Here is a 22075-nt window from a genome sequence, read left to right as displayed (position 1 = left end):
TTTTCTGTCACTGCTTTTATTTGTTCCATCCATTATTTGTTGATTTTACTTATTTACCTCTCTTTTCTTTTCTTTGCTGATTTTTCACACTGAAGGACTTTAATCTGCACTGTAAATGTGGTAAAAGTGCCTAAAATTAAAAAATAAATAAATAAATAAAAAATGATGGCGCCAAAACAGGCAGCGTTGCGATTGGTGGCGAGAATACGCCGCAGCTGTAAGCACCTGAAGGGGGCGCGGCCTGGCCGCCCAGGTGGTTCTCTATAAATGATCTGGCGTTCACCACGCACTTCTCCAGAGCTTTTAGAGGCCTCGTGCGGGTGAAAATGTGAGCTTAGCTTGCGAGTTTAGGAGATTTAGGGAATGTTAAAGCTCCATTTGAGCGGGTTTTGTCGTTGGTAAACTGCATTAGAGTCGCTGAAGTCAGTATGAGCTCCGGCACGCCGTACATCGGCAGTAAAATCAGCCTCATCTCGAAGGCGCAGATTCGCTATGAGGGAATATTGTACACTATCGACACAGACAACTCCACTGTGGCCTTAGCGAAAGGTAAGAGTGCGTCTGAGGGCTTTTTCTCCCTTTTCTCCACGAATCCAAGCTGCAGTCTTAAAGATGGTTCTGTTTAGAACCTTTGTATCTTCCCTCTTAAAAAATGATGGCTCTTTAAGGGTTCTTTAGTAAAGAAAATGGTTCTGTATAAGACCATGAGAATTCATAGAATCCTTTTCATGATTAAAGGGATCTTCAGATTGATGGAGTGTGCTGTAGATGGTTCTGTATAGAATCTTTGTGAAAAGGTTCTGTATAGCAACAAAAAGGGTTCTTCTGTTGTTAGGTTTGACATCATAATATAGGAACCCTTTTGGTGCTATACAGAACCCTTTTCAAAAAGGTGCAAAGAATGCTGCAAAGAATGAACACTCAAAGAACCATTTGCATGACTGACAAGTAGATGATGGTGTAAATTGAAGAATATGCTGTAGATGGATCTTTATAGAACCTTTCTGGATAGGGTTCTGTATAGCACCAAAAGTGCTCTTATATTGTGGTGATATCAGACTTTTTTAGAACCATTTTATTGCTAAGTAGAACCCTTTTCACACAAATTCTGTATAGAGCCATATGAAACTCTCCATTAATCTGAAGAAACCTTTAATCATACAAAAGGGTTCTTTAAGTGTCCATGGTTCTATATAGAACTATTTTCATTACTAAAGAGCCTGTGACCCATCATTTTTAAAGGGTAGACATGTTTCTAAACAGAACCATTCCTATCACTAAAGAACCATCTTTTTTAAGTATGTGTGTATAGAGCCATTTGCATGTTTAAATGGGTCTCTGCATGGTGAAATGGTTCTTCAAATTGATGGAGAATGTTGTACGTGGTTCTATATAGTGCCAAAGTGTTCTATTATGATGTCAAGCTTTTAACAATAGAAGAACCTTTGGTGCTATCTAGAACCATCAATCTGAAGAATCATTTCACAATGCAAAGAATGCTTTCAAGCTTTCACATGGTTCATTGAGTGTTCATGGTTCTGTATAGAACTGTTGTCTTTACTAAAGAACCCTTGAAGAGCCATGAGTGTACACACTTTTAGCAAAAAGGGTTCTATATAGTAACAAGGGTTCTTTGGTAGTAGTGGAAGCCTTTTTGGTGCTATAAAGAGCCCTTTTCAGAAAGATTCTATATGGAAGCATCTACAGCACATTCTCTGTCAATCTGAAGAACTCTTCCACCATGCAAAGAACCAGGCTTTTAATCATTCAAATGGTTCTTTGAGTGTTCATGATTCTTTATAGATCTCTTGTCTTTACTAAAGAGCCCTTTAAGAACCATCCTATTTCAAGAGTGTAGTTTATTCGATTTACTGAAACTTTGAAGCTGATTCCGAGGCCTGAGTCGCCTGAGTCACCGGAGCCTCCTCCTGGAGATCTACTGTCCTGCAGAGTTTAGTTCCAACCTACATCTAAAATGCTTCCCCTCCTTACCTGACACTGATGCATCTGATCCAGCCTGTCAGGAGCTTCTGAACAAGTTAATTAGCTGGAGCAGGTGGAGCAGGTTGTGGTTGCAACTAGATTCTGAAGCAAAGTAACCCTGGTCCTGGAGAGCCCTACCTTAGTCTTTTTGCCCTATCTCAAATGTACTTGGCTAGCCAGTGTGTTTGATTTGATGGGTTGCATGATGCTTGTGGGCTGTAAGCTTTAAAGGGCCCCTATTCTATGCTTTTTGTTTGGTTCCACCCCCTCCCCTACCCTAAGGTGCACTTATGAAACTTTTTGTGCTTATTTTCTCAGCCTTTCTTTTACGAATTAAATAGGCTGTTTTTGTTACTGTGCCTTTAAGACTGATATGTAATGACCTCTGTTCTGATTGGCTGCCCTGTGCATGTGTGTACTTAAATCAACACGTAACTGGGTACACACCTAAAAATGGTTCATCAAGGGTTCTTTAGCAAAGAAAATAGTTCTAAAGAATCATGAACACTCAAAGAACCCTTTGCATGATTAAAGGATTCTTTGCATCATGAAAGCGTTCTTCAGATTGGTGAAGAATGTGCTCTAGATGGTTCTGTATTGAACCTTTTTGGAGAGGGTTCTATATAGCACCAAAAAGGTCTTCTCTTCTATCTAAAGAACACTTTAATCATTCAAAAGGTTCTTTGTGTTCATGGTTCTATATTTTCTTTACTAAAGAACCCTCGAACAGTCTTTTTTAGCGTGTAAACATATAGGTGTAAGTACATGTGCTGGGTTTTGTGATCTCACAAAATTGGTACAGTATGTGCAGCTTAGTTTCTGTTCAAAGCCAGAAAAGCAGACTTCAGACACTGAACGTGGGCTGCATTTATGCTAAGCCGAACTGATGACCATAACTGAACAAATGTTTTGGTTTATTTCTGGCCAGTGAGGTCCTTTGGAACCGAGGGGCGACCTACTGACCGGCCTGTGCCACCGAGGGATGAAGTCTTTGACTACATAATCTTCAGAGGAAGTGACATTAAAGACATCACTGTCTGTGAGCCTCCAAAGCTGCACCATGGTTTGCCTCAGGATCCTGCGATTGTTCAGGTTTGACCTAAAATGTAGTGTTAATGACTGTCTGTGTTATTAATCTTAATGCTTATCTCCTTTCATTTGTTCCCTTTTTTCTTCTTCCAGTCTTCTGTGGGCAGCTCGTCCATATCGTATGGTCCTCCCGGCGGGTATAGTCCCTACAGAACTGTGATGCCTTCTTATAACCAGCTTGCTGCCAGCTCTCTGCTCAACCAGCAGTACGCGACTGCTCTAGGCCTGGGTGAGGAAACGGTTAAAGCAGGTCGTTGGATGGTTCTCTTCGGGTAGGGATGCACCAACAAGGATTAAGTTTATAAGGGCAACTCTACAGATTTAAAACTTAACTGGTTGATGTAAAAAGTCGTTCAGAGTGGTTTGGTGTAATGCTCTGTTCTGGAGAAACTTACTGACTCAGATTGGTTCACAGTGGTGGTGATAGGAACCAGACATCCACCTCTAGAAGCTCCCTCAAAGAAAGTTGGTACATGAAATGGCTATGAATGCCCTGCCTGATGCCTGAGACATACCATCAACATTCTATATGAAACTCAGACATGTGTAGGTTCACTGGTGATTTTGGATAGTAAATAAAATGTCTATATTTGTGTTGTAGTCATGGTGACCCCTGGTTCCTGTCGCCACCACTGTAAAGAAATCTGAACCATTTCACACCAAACTGCTCTGAATGACTGTTTACATCTCAAGGACTGAGTTATTCAAAAATGTAAAAAAAAAAAATCTTTTTTTTTTTATATATTAAATCAAGGTTTGTCTGTCATGCTGCTCCAAACTTTCAAATGTTCAGAAATTTAGTTTAAAAATTGTGGCAGATTAAGGCTTTAATCTGAGATTTGTAAATGTTTAAAAGTGGTGCAACACAACTCTTTAAAATAAAACCTAGATTAACCAATCCTTGATTAAAACTGTGATTTAATTCTTGTTGGTGCAGCCCACCCTTCGGCTGTGTTCACTCAGCAGGGCAAATCATATGTAGTTCAAGATGGATTTCTGTATTACAAGTTACAGATGATAATGTGTATGTCAGGCTGGAGACAAGCTGCATGAAATCCACAAATCTAGCTTTAATCTGATTGGACAATAGAGGATTTTGTGGATTTGTCTAAGCAAAGCCTTTGTCTTTAGATGGAAATTGGTGGCTTGGCAATGAGTTCAGTCACTGTGTCCTGTGTAAAGGCCCAGTCACTCTAGTGTTTACCAGCAATTTTTTTTTTCATGATTTTTGTGAGTTATGTTTCAGATAGGCATCCCAAGCTTTTGAGGTGGTTCAATTTCATGGGTGAAACTGTGAGTTCAAATTTGGTGAACGTTTGACATGCAAGTCTGCATCTTCTCAGATAATTAAGACAACTTGGGCAACTTGGCCCGCTGGCGCCCTCTGGCTTTCTGCTCAGCATTTTTCAGGTGGCTCGCTGGTGGTGGAATATTAGACAAAATGCCACTTTATCACTCATTCCACTCAGCTGATTTACTTTTTCCTTCATTTCTTCTTGACTCTAAGATGGTTCAAGGGTTCTTAAGTAAAGACAATAGTTCTTTTAGAACCATCATCAAAATAGAGCCCTTTTGGTGAAATGGTTCTTAAGATTGATGAATTTGTATATGGTTCTTGATAGAACCTTTTAGAGTATGGTTGAATACGTTTATAGCACCAAAAAGGGTTCTTTTGTCAGGATTTGAAGCTTATAACAGTAGCTGAACCCTTTTTGGTGCTATATAGGATCTTTTTCAAGAAGGTTCTTCATGGAACCATATACAACACCTTCTCGATCATTTTTTTTTACTAGTTAAATGTTAGCTTATTATTTAAGCTAAAATGAGTTCAATATCTGCATCACATCGTACAGTCAGTTATGGATGCTTTCCCTGTACTTGAAAAAGGAAACTGCCAACTTAAAACTCGCTTGTTTTTGCTTCAGTGTCTGCATCCTGGATCCTAATACATGTTGAAATGGTTGTTTCTTTAGTGGTGGTGATGGGAACCAGGGGTCGCCATGACTACAACACAAATATAGACACTATTTATTGTCCAAAACCACCAGTGAACCTACGTGTCTTCTGAGTTTTATATTGAATGTTGATGATGGTAAAAGTGATAAGTAATTAAGTTTTCTTTGGGGGCTGTTTTGCATCACATCCTGCATATTACTTATCCCTCCACCATGAATGGATTTTAAGGCCAAATTTTTTTTATTTTACCTTTATTTAACCAATGTAATCACATTGAGATTAATAATCTCTTTTACAAGTGATCCCTGGCCAAGAAGGAAGCACACACTACCACAACCAGCAAAATCAAATCAGGGTCCAAAACCAAATGAAAAACAAGAACAAACTCAATGATACAGTTCTTTAACAGTTATCTTAATCACTCAGTGCAGTGCATACATGAAATGGTTATGAAAACTTTCTGTGAGGGTGCTTTACAGGTGGACTGGGGCATATTACAGAAGACTCAGGTCTGAGATCCTATCTTATCTGCTTTGTCATGGCAGCTTCAGTTAGGACAGAGGCCATTACAGAACAGTTCTTAAGTCTATAATCTTATTTTATTTCCAGATAAGAAAACGGTATTACAGAAAGATCAAGTTGCCAAAATATCCTAAATATTTTCTTATCTTTAAGACAACCCCAGAGCTGTCTCAGCTTGTTTTAATCGTATGTTTCTATTGGTTTATGCAGTGATAGGCAGCACATTTCACTAAGTAGCATAATGACGTTGCATTTTTGTACACTGAACGGTGCTTTGACGAGTTTTTTTTTTTTTAACAGCATTTCGTCCCCTCTTATTACCTTCGTGTGTTAATGTTGATAAAATTACAGTGATGGTGGTGAATAATGAGGAGACAGAGCTGAACATGTCTGTTTATTAGGTGGAATAACGTTAGCGTGCTCGGCTAAAGCGTTTGGGGAAATAAACCTTCGAGTTGCGACGCTCTGATAAACAGCACGAAGCGCTGTCACAATATTCTTAACTTTCAGTTTATCGCGCTTTAGTTTTATTTGACCTTTTTTACACAAGTAACGGTAGCTAACGTTAGCTGTCTGGCTAACTAACTTGATTACGCGCACACCTGAAGCATAAACACGTATAGTCGGTTGCTAGGTAACAGACACGACCGTTGATTGTCGACTTCAATCGAGTAAGTTAAGATTTCCTAACTTGAGATGAGAAGCTGCTATAAGATTCCTACATTAAGATAAGATTTGCTTCTGTAATATGAATTTGTGAAATCTTATCTTGACCTGTCAGATCTTAAGACAAAAAGGACGTTTCTGTAACACGCTCCCTGGTTGCTGTCACCACCACTGTGAATAAGTCTGACACGGTAAGTTTCTCTAGAGCAGAGCATTTCACACCAAACCACTCTGACTTTACAATCCTAGCAAATTACTTCTGAAAGAGAGAAATTCCTCTTTTAAGTAGAGGTTTTGTAGCTGGTTTGTTAATGAATGTTAATTGGTCCTGTGTGAAACCTCTGAATCCAGGTACAGGTCTGCATGGCCCTGTAAGAAGAGGTCCCGATGGTTGAGCAGGCCGTCCAGACGGTTCCTGTGGAGAAAGCGGCTCCGAAGAAAGGTCTGCCTGCAGCGCCGCAGCAACAGCAGGGACGAGACGGCGGCAGAGCGCAGAGAGCCGGCAGGGGGAGCCCTCAGACACAGCGTGGTGGTGGGACCAGCAGTAAGATCATCTCTCTGCCTATACAGCTGATATGTGAAGTGACAGTTTGGGTGAAAAGTTACCCCTCTTACCCTAAATAGACGTGTTTTGCTGTCATTTCTTTAGTTTTGCACTCGGGCTACGCAAGAAATGTACACTCTTAAAGATTGTTCTATAGTAAAGAGTGGTTCTATATAGTTCTATAATGGTTCTATATATTCATGTAAAGGGTTCTTTGAGTGTTCATGACTCTATTTAGAGGCATTTTCATTACTATAGAACCCTTGAAAAACCATACTTAACTAGCTATTGTGTGTACTTTCCTTCACTAGGTTTATTTATCCCCTTTGTAAGACAAAGGTGTGTCAATCATAATTTATAGCATTTTACCAAATGTGTCCATATTAAGTGACCATTCAGACCTCTGAATGTTGGTGATTTTTATGCGCATTTGTTTCTTAATTTTATTTAATGTTATAATACCAGGGATGCATTGAAATTTGCAGGTTTTTGCTCAAAATGCAGTGTGCAATCAGCCAGTTTATTTTGGCTGCTCTGTGCTGCAGTTTTGAGGTGAATGTGAGGCAGGCAAGACCACCCACTCTGTTTTTGAACCACTGCTACACCTGAACCAAGATTTTGCGTAATCGTACGTGATGCATTGTGCTAAAGACCCATTCGCCTCTTACTTTCAACACAGCACTTTATTTGCTTAATGCTTTAAGTAGGTGACTGACTTTAAAATTGAAGAAAAAATTAAATGGCAGTTCAGCCCTTTAAAGACCAAAATTTGGGTAATAAAGTACTGAAGTGTTCATTTAGTCTGCACGGTGAGTTTTTTGGAACTAAAGTTCCAAAAATCAGCCAGTTTGGCTGTAAAAAAAAAATTGTGATCAGTGCATCCCTTTTTAAAATAAGAGAATGCATTAAATGGGTTTCCACTCTTTTGTCATACAGCCTCAGCAACCACGCAAGACTCCTTAACTTCTTGCAGTTAGAGGCAGACGTGACCTGATGCTGTGTTCAATTCCATTACTTGCTTGCTACGTGAGCCTCGTAGCCAGAGTATAAAACCAAAACAGACTTTGCCTTGTGTGCATGCAGTATTAGCGTTTCTTGTGCTGTTCCATCATATACCTTCTGGACTGTAAAGCATCTGAGACAGGTGTGTTTTTTGTTTGTTTTTTGCCCTCTAGATGTCACAGCTGCTCAGCAGGATGACTTACAAGGACAAAGTCAAGCTAATGACAAGAACAGGCTGCCACAGAGGAGGAGACAGGGTATTCCCCTTATTCCTTCTGTATTTTAGGATGTATTTTAGTGGAGCGTTTATACAAGTGTCTTCCATTTCTGTGCAGGCAATCGTAGGTCCAGGAACCGCAGCCGTGGTCAAATCATTGTGGGCACAGCAAAGCCTACCACCCTTCAGTTTGAGTCAGACTTTGACTTTGAAACAGCCAACGCCCAGTTCAACAAGGATGACCTTGCGAAGGAGCTTCAGGACAACCTGAGTATCAAAGGTTGGTAATGCACCTGTTTATGGGTCATATAGTGGTTTTGATTGCTTTGGATCTGTTAAGTTTATTGATTTAAAGGGAAACTCCACTAATGTTTAAAAATTAAGCATATTTGTTACAAAAGTTTGGTGTGAAATGGTTGATTTCTTTAAACTGGTGGTGATGGGAACCAGGGGTCACCATGACAACACAAATATAACCTTTTTATTCACTGTCCAAAACCATCAGTGAACCTACATGTCTTCTGTAATGGTAAAATAGTGGTAAATAAGCTTGCTTTTTTTTGCCCAACAGTGCCCTGCATGGATCACCCCACCATGACTAAATTTGTACAGAATCTCTTGACTATCATAAAGCAATGTCTGTCATCAGGCAGTGTATTCATAACCATTTCATATACATTTCTGTGAGGGAACTTTGAGGTGGATGTCTGGTTCTTATCACCACCACTATGAACAATTCTGACTCAGTAAGTTTCTTTAGAACAGAGCAGAGAACACTCTAAAGAACACTCTAAATGACTGTTCTTAACTATCTTAACCACTTAATTATGTGGGAAAACTTGAACAATTGGACTTCCTCTTTAAGGTGGTGAACCTGCACAGTGCCTTCACACTTGATACTGTGTTTGTACTCAATATTGTGATATCTGTAGTGTGACGATACCATGAACAACAAATGCTGTTTACCTGTTCACTCAAATTACACTTGTGATAGAAATTCATGAAGGTGCTGGGGTCAAGGTTAGCAGCTGACCTCTGACTTTCATTGTGTGTCTGGGTCAAAAGGTATTCTGTTTGTTTGAGTGTGGGGAAATGCATGCATTTGCAAAAGTCTCACTGTCCTCCCATCTTCAATGTTTTACTCATTTTGAGCACTGTTTAATCTGATTCAAGATAAGTTTAGAAAAGCTAGCTAGTGGCTAACTGATCCTAACATTGTTCATTTTAATATTTTATGGTGAAACCTTATCCTTTGTTCATTTTGCTCATCTTGTTATCCAATGTGGACCAGAGAAGGATGCGTTTCCCTTTTAAATCTTGGTTTCTCTTTCTTCCTTTTGGACTAAGTTTTTCATTGCCATGGTCACTCATGGGGGCTTGGACCTGGATTTTTCTGTAAAGCTGCTTTGTGACACCTGTTATTAAAAAGCGCTATATAAATAACCTTTTGACATGACTGATACAGCAAATATGGTAACCCAGATAAAGTTTAGCTTAATGTCAAGTTTGACAGTTTAATCCAAAATGTCTTTAGCTTTAGGAATGAAATGAACAGCTCTGCCCTCCAGATGATCAGGATGGTGTAAATCAGGCATTATACAGTCCTCATGAACACTCTTTACCATTTCTTACTCTAAACTCTACTACGGTTCTCACTGCAGGTTTCTTGAAGTTCTGTCAGGGTTCTTCCTTCACTTGACAAATGATTTGAGAGAATTGACTGTTTGCTAAATTAAAGATGTCTTGGCCAATTATTGCCCATGCTGGTCAGTTATACAGTATATTATAGGGGCAGGTGGATACTATTACTGTAGTACTTTTTAAATTTTTCACTCCTTAGCATTTAAGTTCTTAGACATTTCATAGTGCACCATGTGTGGTTTAAAGGGGTGGCTGTGGTGGCCAGTACAGTTCCCTGAAATGTAATTACCCATCCCAAAATTTCTACCATGTAATTGGCTTCTACCTCAATGTGGGACAGATGTTTGTACCTTTTTAAGAGTTGCTGTTTCGGGCACAGTGCACTTCTAGTTGATTACTCGCCATGCACAAGCACAGAACCTAAACATGTCAGTGATGTGACCAACTTCTCAATTCATTCAAGGATGTGAGTTAATAACACGTCGGGCTCTGACCTTAAGCAAAAGCAAGTAGTCAAGTCCTTTTTTCTGTTGGCACATTTATTCATACAAGTGTAACATGGAAAATTAAACTTTTTTGTTGTACAGGTTATGCCTTATTTGTTTCAGCTAGGTATTTTAGTTTCAGTGCATCACTAGGAATATATAAAACAAATACTAACTGTACCCTACAACATGCACTCATGGCTGTACGCTATACTTTGCCAAACAGTTCTGCTCTTACCCCTTCGTTGTGCTACAGAGTCTAAAGAGGAGAAGGTGGACTCTGGAGTGGAGACCCAGAGCAGTGAGGGAGCGGTGGAAGAGGTGTTTGGCCCAAAGTGTTTCTACAACAAGGCAAAGAGCTTCTTTGACAACATCTCTTCAGAACTCCAGGCAAGGTATGAGAAGGGTCTAGCTGCAGAGCTGCAGTACTGTGCTCTCAGCTGTGGATGTCACGTAAAGGTCAAGAGGCTTGCCATTTTTAACATGGAGAGCACAGGAGATGTGCGTATAGCTGCCCATTACCAGAGAACCTATGTAGGGCAGCATGGCTTGCCCCTAGGTGTGAATGTGTGTGATGGTGCAGATGTATATGTCTGTCTGCCCTGTGATGGACTGGCGACCTGTCCAGGGTGTATCCTGCCTTCTGCCCAATGACCACTGGGATAGGCTCCAACACCCCCTGTGACCCAGAAGGATAAGTGGCTTAGACTTAGACTTAAGAATCTTTATCCATTCTTTAAGAGTGTATGTATTCAAAACACCAGTAAAATAGGCCAAGACTGATGTATACCAGCAAGCTAATACTACCCATTTCACAACCTCGGTATTCTCTTTATCTGTCACAAAAACTAATGTGAATGCATGTGATGGGTTGAGCTTCTCCTTGTACAAAACTTGCCTCGCTTACACTTGAAAGCAGCATTACTCTGTACTGAATACGCTTTACCATAAACAAAGGTCACATTAAAATTCTCTTGTAAGGGTCGGGAAAGTGACTGCAATTCTGAAATGACCCACTAAAGGCGTACCTGTAAGGAGCAGATACTACTGCAGTGTGGTGTCGACTTGTGTTCTACAAATACAACACTGAACACCAAATACAACACTAAAAATCTGTAAAATGGGAAGTAATGTAACACATACTGATATAGATAATATATTGCCCAGTGCTATGCTAAATGCGTCGTGTGGATTATTTTGTCATGGGAAAAGTCTTGGAATTCCAACCTTTAAAGTGTGAACCCTGTGTATATATAAACTGTGGGCTAAAGTAGATTAGCATCAAGCTAAAAACAAAAGCCATTCTGCAGCCTAAACAGCCTGTCTGTTAACAGTATGTGTTGTACAGATGTACTTGATTTGGTTATCTCCATAGACGTACGACCTGGGCAGAAGAGCGTAAGCTGAAACGTGGAGACTTTTGGAGTGCCTGGACGGTTCTTGAGGGGCCGTGGTTTCCGTGGTGGTTTCCGAGGACGACGGGGCAGAGGGATGAACCAGCGTTTGCCCGCTCCACAGGCAGTAGGAAGTGGCAGGCTGTGAGCATTAGTGAGTACTGTTTTTAAGCACAATTTATATATTTAAAAAAATAAGCTTTAAAGCCTTGAACCTTTTCAAGTGGATTAATCTTCAAGATTGGGCATAAAATACACATGTACAAAGCAGGTCCTGGGAATAACTTTCCAATATCCGCTAAATGGCTGGTGTGTTGCCAGCTTTCTGCTGTTCTCTAACCTGGGTAGTGCAGATGTAAGCAGTGTCCCCAATCACAAGGCTGGTGTAGTTTGTCCCCCAAACATCTCTTGCAAAAGTGTTCCTAAGCAGTCTCAGGCAATAGCAATCTGTGATGTTCTGTGACATCAATGATGTGGCAGCAGTGAGTACATTCAGTACATTATCAGGAGACTTTTAATTAACAACTTTAATCTGCTGAATTACACTTCACTGTCTATTCATCTCTAGAGGTTACTGAACATGTTGATGGTCTGTATTAGACCTGTTACATCAACAGGCTGTTATAAAACATGGTTCTGGTCCTAAAATCTGATTGAGCCACATTTGAAGTCGTTGTAAAATCCATGATATACGAATACCTATGACCACCCGCACAGCAACTGAATTGTTACTACACCACAGCACAAAGAAACCCTTGTGCTGTTAATGTAATCTTTGACTCTCATGCTGCTCGCATGGACCAGTGAGTATATTGATAAAGTAAGAACCTTTTTTGTTTAAACTGAGGGGCTGGCAACTTATGTTCTTAACCAGAACTAGGCTGGGCAGCTAACTAACAGGCCAAAAGTGGCCAAAAATTAGGATTAGGGCCAGGGTGAGGGGTAGGCTTAGTAAGTCTACCTCATGTAACATTAAGACATCTACTTAATGTAAGGAATTTACATTAAACAGAACATCAAGAATTACTTAAGTGTATTCAGATACTTCACTACTGCTACTCCACTGGTATGTTGTTACTGATACTCTGTAGAGTTTAGTAATCTACATCGGACTGTTCAATAGTCTGTCAAATTAAGTAACGTACATTTTTAGATAAAACTAGAAATAGGTGCCCCCCCCAGCTAACCTATGCAAATTTTAAGTCTACTGATATTTGCCAAACAGCCTTTGATTAGATAATGTGCCTGTGGATTCCTGGAGTCATTTAAAAGTCATGAACAGAGCTGTATTTACTTAGTGATTTTTGGAGTTTTTAGGATTGTTGCTGACCAGTGATGCACTGATGGGTCAAAAGAATTCATTTGATGTATTTACTTTCTCTCTTTCAGATGGGAATGCCTCACCAGTTTTCCATCATGTGGTTTTTGTATGGTGGTTTTCCTCTTCCCAAATCTTTCCCAATTTATTTTTCATATGGTCTTTAATTTTGGGTTCTGCTACCATTTAACTAGTATTTAAAGAAAATACAGATTCAAGCATTCTGTTTTCAGGAGCAACACAAGTGTTCGTTCTCTTAAGATTTTGTTTCCCCCCCCCACCTTTTCCTCTTCAGATTATTGTTGTATCTAGTGCATTACTGCTGCTATGTCATTGGTTAATGTGAACATGTTTAATATGAACTGATTGCACAAAGATTGAAATGCACTTTAACTAGACATTTAATTCTATGCAACACTTTTATTTATGCCTTCTGATGTAAATATTGCTGGATTTGCAGAATGTAAATAGACTGGCTAATGATGTCAGCCTTTGGCATGTGCTCCCCAAAACATTGGTTTAAAACAAATGCTTTTCTTTTGTTTTCAATGATAGTTTTCCTTTATTGTTTGAGTAAGAATTAACTGGGGACTTTGTAAAAAAAAGAACCATTGTTAATAAAATGGAAAATGGCTGATTAAGATGAGTGTATTTCTTGCATTAATCCTTGCATGTCTGAAGCTGGTCCCTTTTACTGCTGTTCTGGAAGACTCTTCTGGTTTGTTTAGGATGTGGTGGTGGATGTTGCCGCTTTCTTTTTCTTCTCCGCTTCCTCCTTTTCTTTCTCGATGACTGAGACGATGTTTTCTACTTCAGCTGGCTCCAAAATCTAATGGCACACACAAGGTTAATCATGGCTTTAGGAGTAGAATTTAGTGGTGACTGTCATTTGTGTTTTTTTTTATTTTTTCTTCCAGTGTTTATTTTCTAATGAAGTCTTAAATTTTTCTCCTTTTCAAAATGTCTGTACTGTTTAATGCTTGAGCTGTAAAGTCAGTGGTTTGGTGTGAAATGGTTGATTTTCTTTGTGGTGGTGGTGGTGATAGGAACCAGGGGTCACCATGACTACAACACATATAGACATTTTATTTACTATTCAAAACCACCAGTGTACCTACACACAAGTTTTATATGGAATGTTGATGGTACAAGTTTTCTTTGGACTTCTTAAAGCTATCATAAGTGTCATCAGGCAATGTATTCATAACCATGTCATGTAATAACTTTCTGTGAGGGAGCTTTTAGAGGTGGCTGTCTGGTTCCTGTCACCACCACCACCACTGTGAACAATTCCAGTTTCTCTACACACAAAGGAATGATTCTATATAGAACCAAAGGGTTCTTTGCATTATAAGAGTTCTTCAGATTGAATGTGCTGCAGATGATTCTATATAGAACTGTCTGCAGTATGTTCTGAATCAGTCTGAAGAACCGTTCATGATGAAAACAGCCCTTTAATCATTCAAAGTGTTTAAGTGTTCATGGTTCTATATCTTTAAAGAACCCTTGTACAACCATCTTCAAGAGTGTAGACTGGTGCACATGTAGCACTTAATATCATTATGCAGAAATGTTAACATCAGTGTAAATCCCCTGAAAAGACTAGGCAGTTCTATTTATTTTAATTGATTATTCAGTCATTAAACTAATCAGAGGACTTGATAATGCAGCCCAGATTGAACAAACCTTCATGGTCTCACCACGCTTCATTGTGGCAAGCTCAATATTTTTCCCTCCGGTCTGCACCACCTGTAAAAGTGATAAACATCAGTGAGGTGTGCTTGAACTTCTGCACTGTCTTTTGTACATTTAATAGCTCAAACATGGCAATCAAGAGTGACCAAATTACATATTTAAAGTGTACACAGAATAAAATTATAGTAAACTGAAGTTGAACAGAATGTAAATGTAAGCCAAGAGAACAGTGGTGTTAATTATGGACACAGTACAGTAACAGCATGAACTGTAAACAGGCAAAAAAAAAAGGACGGAGGACTGTGGGTAATGATATTGAGTGCCTATTGGTTAGCATTACTGCTAGTGAGTGCTGATTGGTCTGCGTTACTTCTACTGAGAGCTGACTGGTCTGCAATACTGCTACTGAGCGCTAATTAGTCTCCATTACTGCTACTGAGTGCTGACTGGTTAGCATTACTGCTACATAGTGCTGATTGGTTAGCATTACTGCTAATGAGCAGTGACTGGTTAGCATTACTGCTATTGAGTGTTGACTAGTTGGCATTACTGCAACAGAGTGCCTATTGGTAAGCATTACTGCTAATGAGCGCTGATTGGTCAGCATTACTGCTACCAAGTGCCGATTAGTTGGCATTACTGCTACTGCATTAGCATTTGCAAACTGGACTTGCACAAAAGCTCCATAAGATCCCATTAATTTTGGTGTTGCTCAGGAATGCTCTCTAGCGTGATAAACCAGGTAGACATTATTAAAAGTTCTCACTACACATTCTCCATTTGTACCTCTAGAAGTGCTCGGACAGCCAGTTTTATGACCAGTTCATCAGATTCCATCTCCTCCTCTTTATAATGCTTCTCCAGGAATTCACGGACTGTTTTCGCTGATCTCCCGATGGCATTGGCCTGCATACAACATAGTTTAGCAGATGAATAATTCAAAGAAGCTCAGAGACTTAATATTATTAATATTCTTATGGTTGCATTCAAAAGGTTTAAGGAATAGTTTGGCAAATCAACGTTACACAATTTCTGTTTCACCCTGAATGTAGTCAGTCAGCTAAAACATGTTTGGACAAAACACATACAAGCACAAAATTTAGCCTTCAGAATGCTGCTACTGTTTTTAGCTTTATGCTAATGTACTTTAGTCTATGTTTAAAGATAGCCACAATAGACGTTTTTGATAAATAAAAGTAACTCCCCTACCTTCCAGGCGTGGTACGTTCCAGAAGGGTCAGTTTGGTAGAGGTTGGGCGTACCATCAAAGTCAAATCCCACAATCAGGGCAGAAATCCCAAAAGGCCTTCGTCCATTACTCTGTGTATAACGCTACACAAAATATAGAGCATTAGACTTATCTTACTAAGGAGGACAGATAGCTAATCTTACCCAGTTTATATGACACTGATTTCAGTATACATAGATTCCTGCAAAATTAACTGTTTATGATGTAAACAGAGTCATTCATAGTGGTTTGGGGTGAAATGCTCCATTCTAGAAAAACTTGCCAAGTCATAACAGTTTGCAGTGGTGGTGATAGGAACCAGACATCCACCACTAAAAGCTCCCTCACACAAAGTTATTACATGAAATGGTTATGAATATGAGAAGATGTTGACCTTAAAATCCATTCATGGTGGAGGGATACATAATATGCAGGGCACTGTTAGGCAAAACAGACCCCCAAAAAATGGATTTTTCCAGATTCATCACTATTGTACCATAACAATGTTCCATATAAAACTCGACACTACTAGGTTCACTGATGGTTTTGGATAGTAAATACAATGTCTGTATTTGTGTTGTAGTCAGGGTGACCCCTGGTTCCTATCACCACCACTGTAAAGAAATCTGAACCATTTTGCTCCAAACCACTCTGAATGACTCTGTTTATATCTCAAACACTGAATTATGCTGTCACATTGTACAATAAATATTCTCTGATTTTCAGCTTACAATACAGGAAAATGACCTCATTCTGCTCAGATCATCCATCAGCTCTGCCCACAGGTAGCTAGTACGAAGTGTGCTTTTTTCCATTCTCTACTCCAATTTGTCGACTTTTAGAAGTGGGTGGAGCCTCTCATTCACACTTTTTGTTTAAAAAAAGATGACTCTGGCACAACTTTGGTCGACTACTGGTGAGCAACAGCACATTCTCTAACACGCTGATTTCAATAAAAATGCATTCATATATTAAAAGGCTCATATCCCACATTTAAAAACGTTTTATTTTTTTTCCCTGAAGTCAACTTGTGACATTTGTGTAAGTTTCTATACCAAAAACAGTCACAAATCATTTCAACATGACCACTTTCCAGCATCTATTTATCACAGGCTGTTTTTGTTACTGTGCCTTTAAGACTGATGTAGATAAATGAGTTCTGTTCTGTTCTGTACTGGCGAGTGAATGGTACATTTTGAAACTTTAACAATTTTTACGTAGTGCATCAAACTCTTGTATTCAATGCTATGGGCCGTTTAACGCTCTGGGGTCATTTTCTTGATTTTTGCATATATTCTTAAATTTGATCAATATCAGCTTTCTACATAATGAGGTCCTTTTGACCTGGAGCACTGTGTAAAGAGATAACTGGGCCCAAAAGCTGAAAAAATGCTTTTTATTAAAATCTTAATATATCTTGTAAAAATGGGTTTACCAAAGTCTTAGGTTCACAAATGTAGTGAAATGTATGAATACAATAATAAATAAATGTTACTTTCATCGCTACTTTCCAAAACTGCTGCAGTAACTTCAGCAGCTATAAACTCTCTGCACGCCATTGCACGTGTCTCTGATGTGGACTGAATGAAGGATGAAGGGTTTCCTGCGTTATGGGTCAGTCCATAGTGATTTCCTGAGTGTCCATTGGTCAGTTTCACACAAAATGTAGACAAACACATGAATCCACCAGTTCCACACTGTGAGAGGCAGATGATGTGCATCTCTGCCCCTCTTCATAGCCTCATAACTCTGGATGTGAGTCACGTACGATTTTATGATAAGATGGAATGGAAAGGGCGACTCTATAGATTCAGATTTCTGCGCTGTATTATTGCAAAGATACTAACAGGATTTAACAGAAAGACAGACTAATTGGATGTCCCGACACATTCGGTAACCCCAGAGGGTTAAAATGCAACTCAGTGCTTCACTAAGCCAAAATCACAGTATATACCTTCCTTAATGATGATGTTACCTGTTTCATGCTGGCGATGTAGCGTGTGATGTATTCAATTGTTACAGGATCCTCCACTGTCAGCCTGTGGCTCTGACACTCCACCCTCGCTCTGTTTATAAGAATCCTCGCATCTGCGGTCAAACCTGTTCATCAGAAAAACAACTCTTTATACCAGCATCTTCTAAGCACACTCCTACAGACACACCAACACAGTCTGTAATTATTAACCTACACAGTGGACCCACGAGGAAGGTGTTTCTAATAAAGTGGCCAGTAAGTGGGAGCACAAGGTAGGCGTTTCTGATAAAGTGGCCACTTAGTGGAAGCACAAGGTAGTGTTTCTAATAAAGTGTCCAGTCAGTGTATGCACAGGATAGGTGTTTCTAATAAAGTGGCCAGTTAGTGGAAGCACAAGGTGGGTGCTTCTATGTATATGGCAGTAAGATGTGCATAGAACAATATAAGCTATATAAGGTGTAGTGAGGTGGTCTGGTCTTCAGGGATGTCCATGAAGCCCTTCAGTTCTGGAGGCCTACTTTACTCTTCAGTAGGCTATACATAACATCCCTGTATGCCATTACCAGTAAGAAGAGGTTCAAAATAGATAGCCTACCTGCAAATGCCATGAAAACATTATCATCCAGAGAGCAGATCTTCCTTACGGTCCTGTCATCTTGAAGCATGGCCGCAGATTTCTTCTCAACTCCGAGGACAACAATGTTTTTGCCTCTGACTCCAACCTGTAGGTCAATCAGAGAGCCAATCAGCTCCAGCTACTAAATTTACCATTACTAAACAGGAGCGTAAATCTCTGACCTCATGACTCCACTGGATTACCTATAGGCAAAGAAAATATATTTCTATATATTTCTAAAAATACACTTTATGGCCAAAAGTATATGGACAACTGACTATCATACCTATATGAGCTTGGTGGACATCCCATTCTAAAACTACAGGCATTAATATTGAGTCGCCCCCCTTTGCAGCTATAACAGCTTCCACTCTTCTGGGAAGTTTTCCACAAGATTTTGGAGTGTGTCTAGGGGAATTTGTGTCCATTCATTCAGAAGAGCATTTGTGAGGTCAGACACTGATGTTAGACTCAATTTCCATTGTAGATCATCCCAAAAGTGTTCAGTGGGGTTGAGGTCAGGGCTCTGTGCAGGCCACTGGAGTTCCTCCACACCAAACTCATCAAACCATGTCTTTATGGATCTCGCTTTGTGCACAGGGACTCAGTCATGCTGGAACAGGAAAGGCTCCTTCCCAAACTGCTGACACAAAGCTGGATGTATGTAATTGACTAAAATGTCTTTGTATGTCTTCGTATACTGTATACTTTAATATTACCCTTCACTGAAACGAAGGGACCCTGAAAAACAGCCCCAGCTCATTATCCCTCCTCCACCAAACTTTACTGTTAGCACTACGCATTCTGGTAGGTAGTGTTCTTCTGGCATTCACCAAACCCAGATTCATCCATCACACTGCCAGATAGAGAAGCGTGATTCACTGCTCCAGAGTCCAGTGGTGGCATGCTTTACACCACGCCAGCAGATGCTTGGCACTGCACATAGGCTTGTGTGCAGCTACTCAACCATGGAAACCCATTTCATGAAGCTCCCAAAGCACAGTTTTTGTGCTGATGTTGCTTCCAGAGGCAGTTTTGAACTCTGTACTTGGTGATGCAAAAGAGGATTTTACACACTATGTGCTTCAGCACTTGGTAGCCCCGCTCTGTGAGTTTGCATGGTCTAGCTCTTCATGGCTAAGCAGTTGTTGCTCCTAGACGCTTCCATTTCCCAATCATAGCACTTACAGTTGACTGGGGCAGCTCTAGTTGGGCAAAAAGTTTGTAGCAAAAATGGCATCCCATGACAGTGTCACGTTTAAAGTCACTGAGCTCCTCAGTACAACCCATTCTACTGCCAGTGTTTGTCTATGGAGATTGCAAGACTGCGTGCTTGATTTTACACACCTGTTAGCAATGGGTGTGACAAACACTTGAACTCAATAAATAGGAGGGAATGTCCACATACTTTCGACTGACCATACAGTGTATGCACACATATTGGCACACATTTAAATATGCAAACATGGCACAGTTAATGTAATTAGCACATATATGTTAAAACATCACATATGTTTTTCATATGAGCACATGTCCATATTGGTTCATTCTTAGAGAAATGATTCAGTGCAATGATTCGATTTGATTATTTTGGTACAATTCCGAATAAAAATAAATTAAAAAATACACTGACTACAGGAACTGTTTACAAAGCAGAATATAGGCTATAAAAGCAGTTCACCACACAAACAAAACCCGAGTGTTATGGTGGATATAATCAATAATCAATAAGAATCGATTCTGCAGTTCAGCTGAATCTCCACCTTCAGACTGATTCATTTTCACATCCTTACTGAACACTGGAGCTGTAATATCTTCTGCGTGGTTTTGGGCAAAATGGCTTTGTTGGCTCTTTGCTACTCACTGCAGTGGAGCCTTTCTTCACCGCCTCCTGCGCATATTCCACCTGGAACAGGTGTCCGTCCGGAGAGAAGACGGTGATGGCTCTGTCGTAGCTCATCCTCTGCTCTGCTGTTGTCCTCTGTCCTCCGACTTGTTCACTTTAGGATGTATTTTGTTTATTTGCTGTTGCTGTTTAAGTGCTGAGGTCCGTTTACTGCCCACTGCAAGAAGTAAAAGTGAAACTGATTTGACTGAATGAAACAGCAAATTTTTCAGCGCCTCCTTCCGGCACCCAGACGCAACTGCAGGCAAGCCACGCCCCCTGCGCTGTGATTGGATGAAACAGTGTCGTCAAAACAAGGTTGCAACTGCAAACGTTTACAAGATGGCAACAAACAGTAACTGGTAACTTGTATATAAACTCACAAAAATCAGCCATTGTCAAATACCTGTTTATAATTTAAACGTGAGGATAAATTAATAGCATATATATGAATTATATGACATTATATTAATAGATTAATATTACTTATTTCAGCTTAATTTCCAAATAAACGTTTTGGCTGGTTGGCTAGTACCTATTTATCACTCTTTCCCTAACAAGGGAATAGGGAACAAGTGAACATTGCATCTCTACAGTGAGCATTGTTGCTCAAACGTAGTCTATCTACAGTGTAAATAGTATAACACACTTAAAAATATGGTGCTTCAGGGATTCTTTAGTAAAAGAAATGGTTCTGTTTAGAACCATGAGTTCCATGTAGAACCATTTCATGCTTAAATGGTTAATTGCATGGTGAAATCGTTATTCAGACTGATGGAGAATGTGTTGGGTATGGTTCTATGTAGAACCTTTTTGAAAATGGCTTTATATAGCACCAAAAAGAGTTCTGCTGTTCTAAACTCAAATGGCAAATTTGGCCAGGTCTGCCCTGCAGTGATCTTGTAATATGTTGAGTAAACTACACTCTGAAAAGATGGTGCTTTAGTACAGACAATGGCACTATATAGAACCACGAACATTCAAAGAACCATTTGCATGATTAAATCATTCTTCAAATTGATGAAGAATGTGTTGTATAAGGTTCTATATACACTCTTAAAAAGAGTGGTTCTTCAAGGGTTCTTTAGTAAAAAAAAATGGTTCTATATAGAACTGTGAACACTCAAATGACCCTGTGCATGATTAAAAGCTTCTTTGCACTGTGAAATGGTTCTTCAAATTGGTAAAGAATGTACTGTAGATGGTTCTATATAGAACCTTTTTGAAAAGCGTTCTGCTATCGTTAAATTACAAGCTTGTTGGAAGAACCCTTTTCAAAAAACTTCTATATAGAACCATCTACAGCACTTTCTTCATCAATCTGAAGAACTATTTTATGACGGAAAGAACCCTTTCATCATGCAATGGGTTCTTTGAATGTTCTGTATGGAACCATTTTATGTACCAAAGAACCCTTAGAGAATCATATTTGTAGTGTAGGGAACAAATTAGACCTCTCTGAATTAAGATAGGCAGAATTATTTCTCCAATTTATTGAATAAATGAGAATTATTCATCCTAAGTAGGAAATAAGTAACATTATTTCTCTAAAAGTAGAGAATATGTGACAATTTCTCCAATAGTAGGGAATATATGAGAACTATTCGTCCTAAGTAGTGAATAAGTGTCGTTATTTCTCTAAAAGTAGGGAAAACGTAAGTGATATTTGGACGCAGCCCGGCTGGCTTGCTTTTGGCGCATGCGCAGTGTGCAGTAAATCTCCGTTGAGTGGACTGTACCAAAAGCAGGTGTTTGTTTTATTTACCCCGGGGGCAAATTCAGCACCTGCTCACCTGACACAAACACCACCTCCTCCTAAAGTCCTGTATCGATCTCTTTTACTGTCTCCCGCGCTTTTT

At 39.6% G+C, this 22075-nt stretch overlaps 2 protein-coding genes across 2 annotated transcripts; one reads left to right on the top strand and one right to left on the bottom strand.

Moving 5' to 3' along the window:
• The first annotated feature begins 300 nt into the window (after nucleotides 1-300).
• On the top strand, nucleotides 301-11779 carry lsm14b (LSM family member 14B). Its single transcript, XM_036591592.1, is given in 10 exon segments — nucleotides 301-549; nucleotides 2912-3075; nucleotides 3166-3301; nucleotides 6568-6599; nucleotides 6601-6760; nucleotides 7936-8019; nucleotides 8098-8259; nucleotides 10362-10500; nucleotides 11481-11511; nucleotides 11513-11779. Coding segments are annotated over 10 exon segments (1164 nt in total). The 5' UTR covers nucleotides 301-428; the 3' UTR covers nucleotides 11648-11779.
• Nucleotides 11780-13200: 1421 nt separating this feature from the next.
• Nucleotides 13201-20446, bottom strand: LOC118822503 (proteasome subunit alpha type-7-B). Its single transcript, XM_036591591.1, has 7 exons — nucleotides 20196-20446; nucleotides 18311-18437; nucleotides 17716-17840; nucleotides 15722-15844; nucleotides 15299-15418; nucleotides 14504-14566; nucleotides 13201-13646 (listed from the first exon to the last, which is right to left on the bottom strand). The coding sequence occupies exons 1-7, from the start codon at nucleotides 20289-20291 to the stop codon at nucleotides 13542-13544; spliced, it is 759 nt and encodes a 252-aa protein (XP_036447484.1). The 5' UTR covers nucleotides 20292-20446; the 3' UTR covers nucleotides 13201-13541.
• Nucleotides 20447-22075: the final 1629 nt, after the last annotated feature.

Source organism: Colossoma macropomum, unplaced genomic scaffold (assembly GCF_904425465.1).
Source record: "Colossoma macropomum unplaced genomic scaffold, Colossoma_macropomum, whole genome shotgun sequence".
NCBI classification, from domain to species: Eukaryota; Metazoa; Chordata; class Actinopteri; order Characiformes; family Serrasalmidae; genus Colossoma; species Colossoma macropomum.
This window is presented reverse-complemented; position numbering and strand designations above follow the sequence as displayed.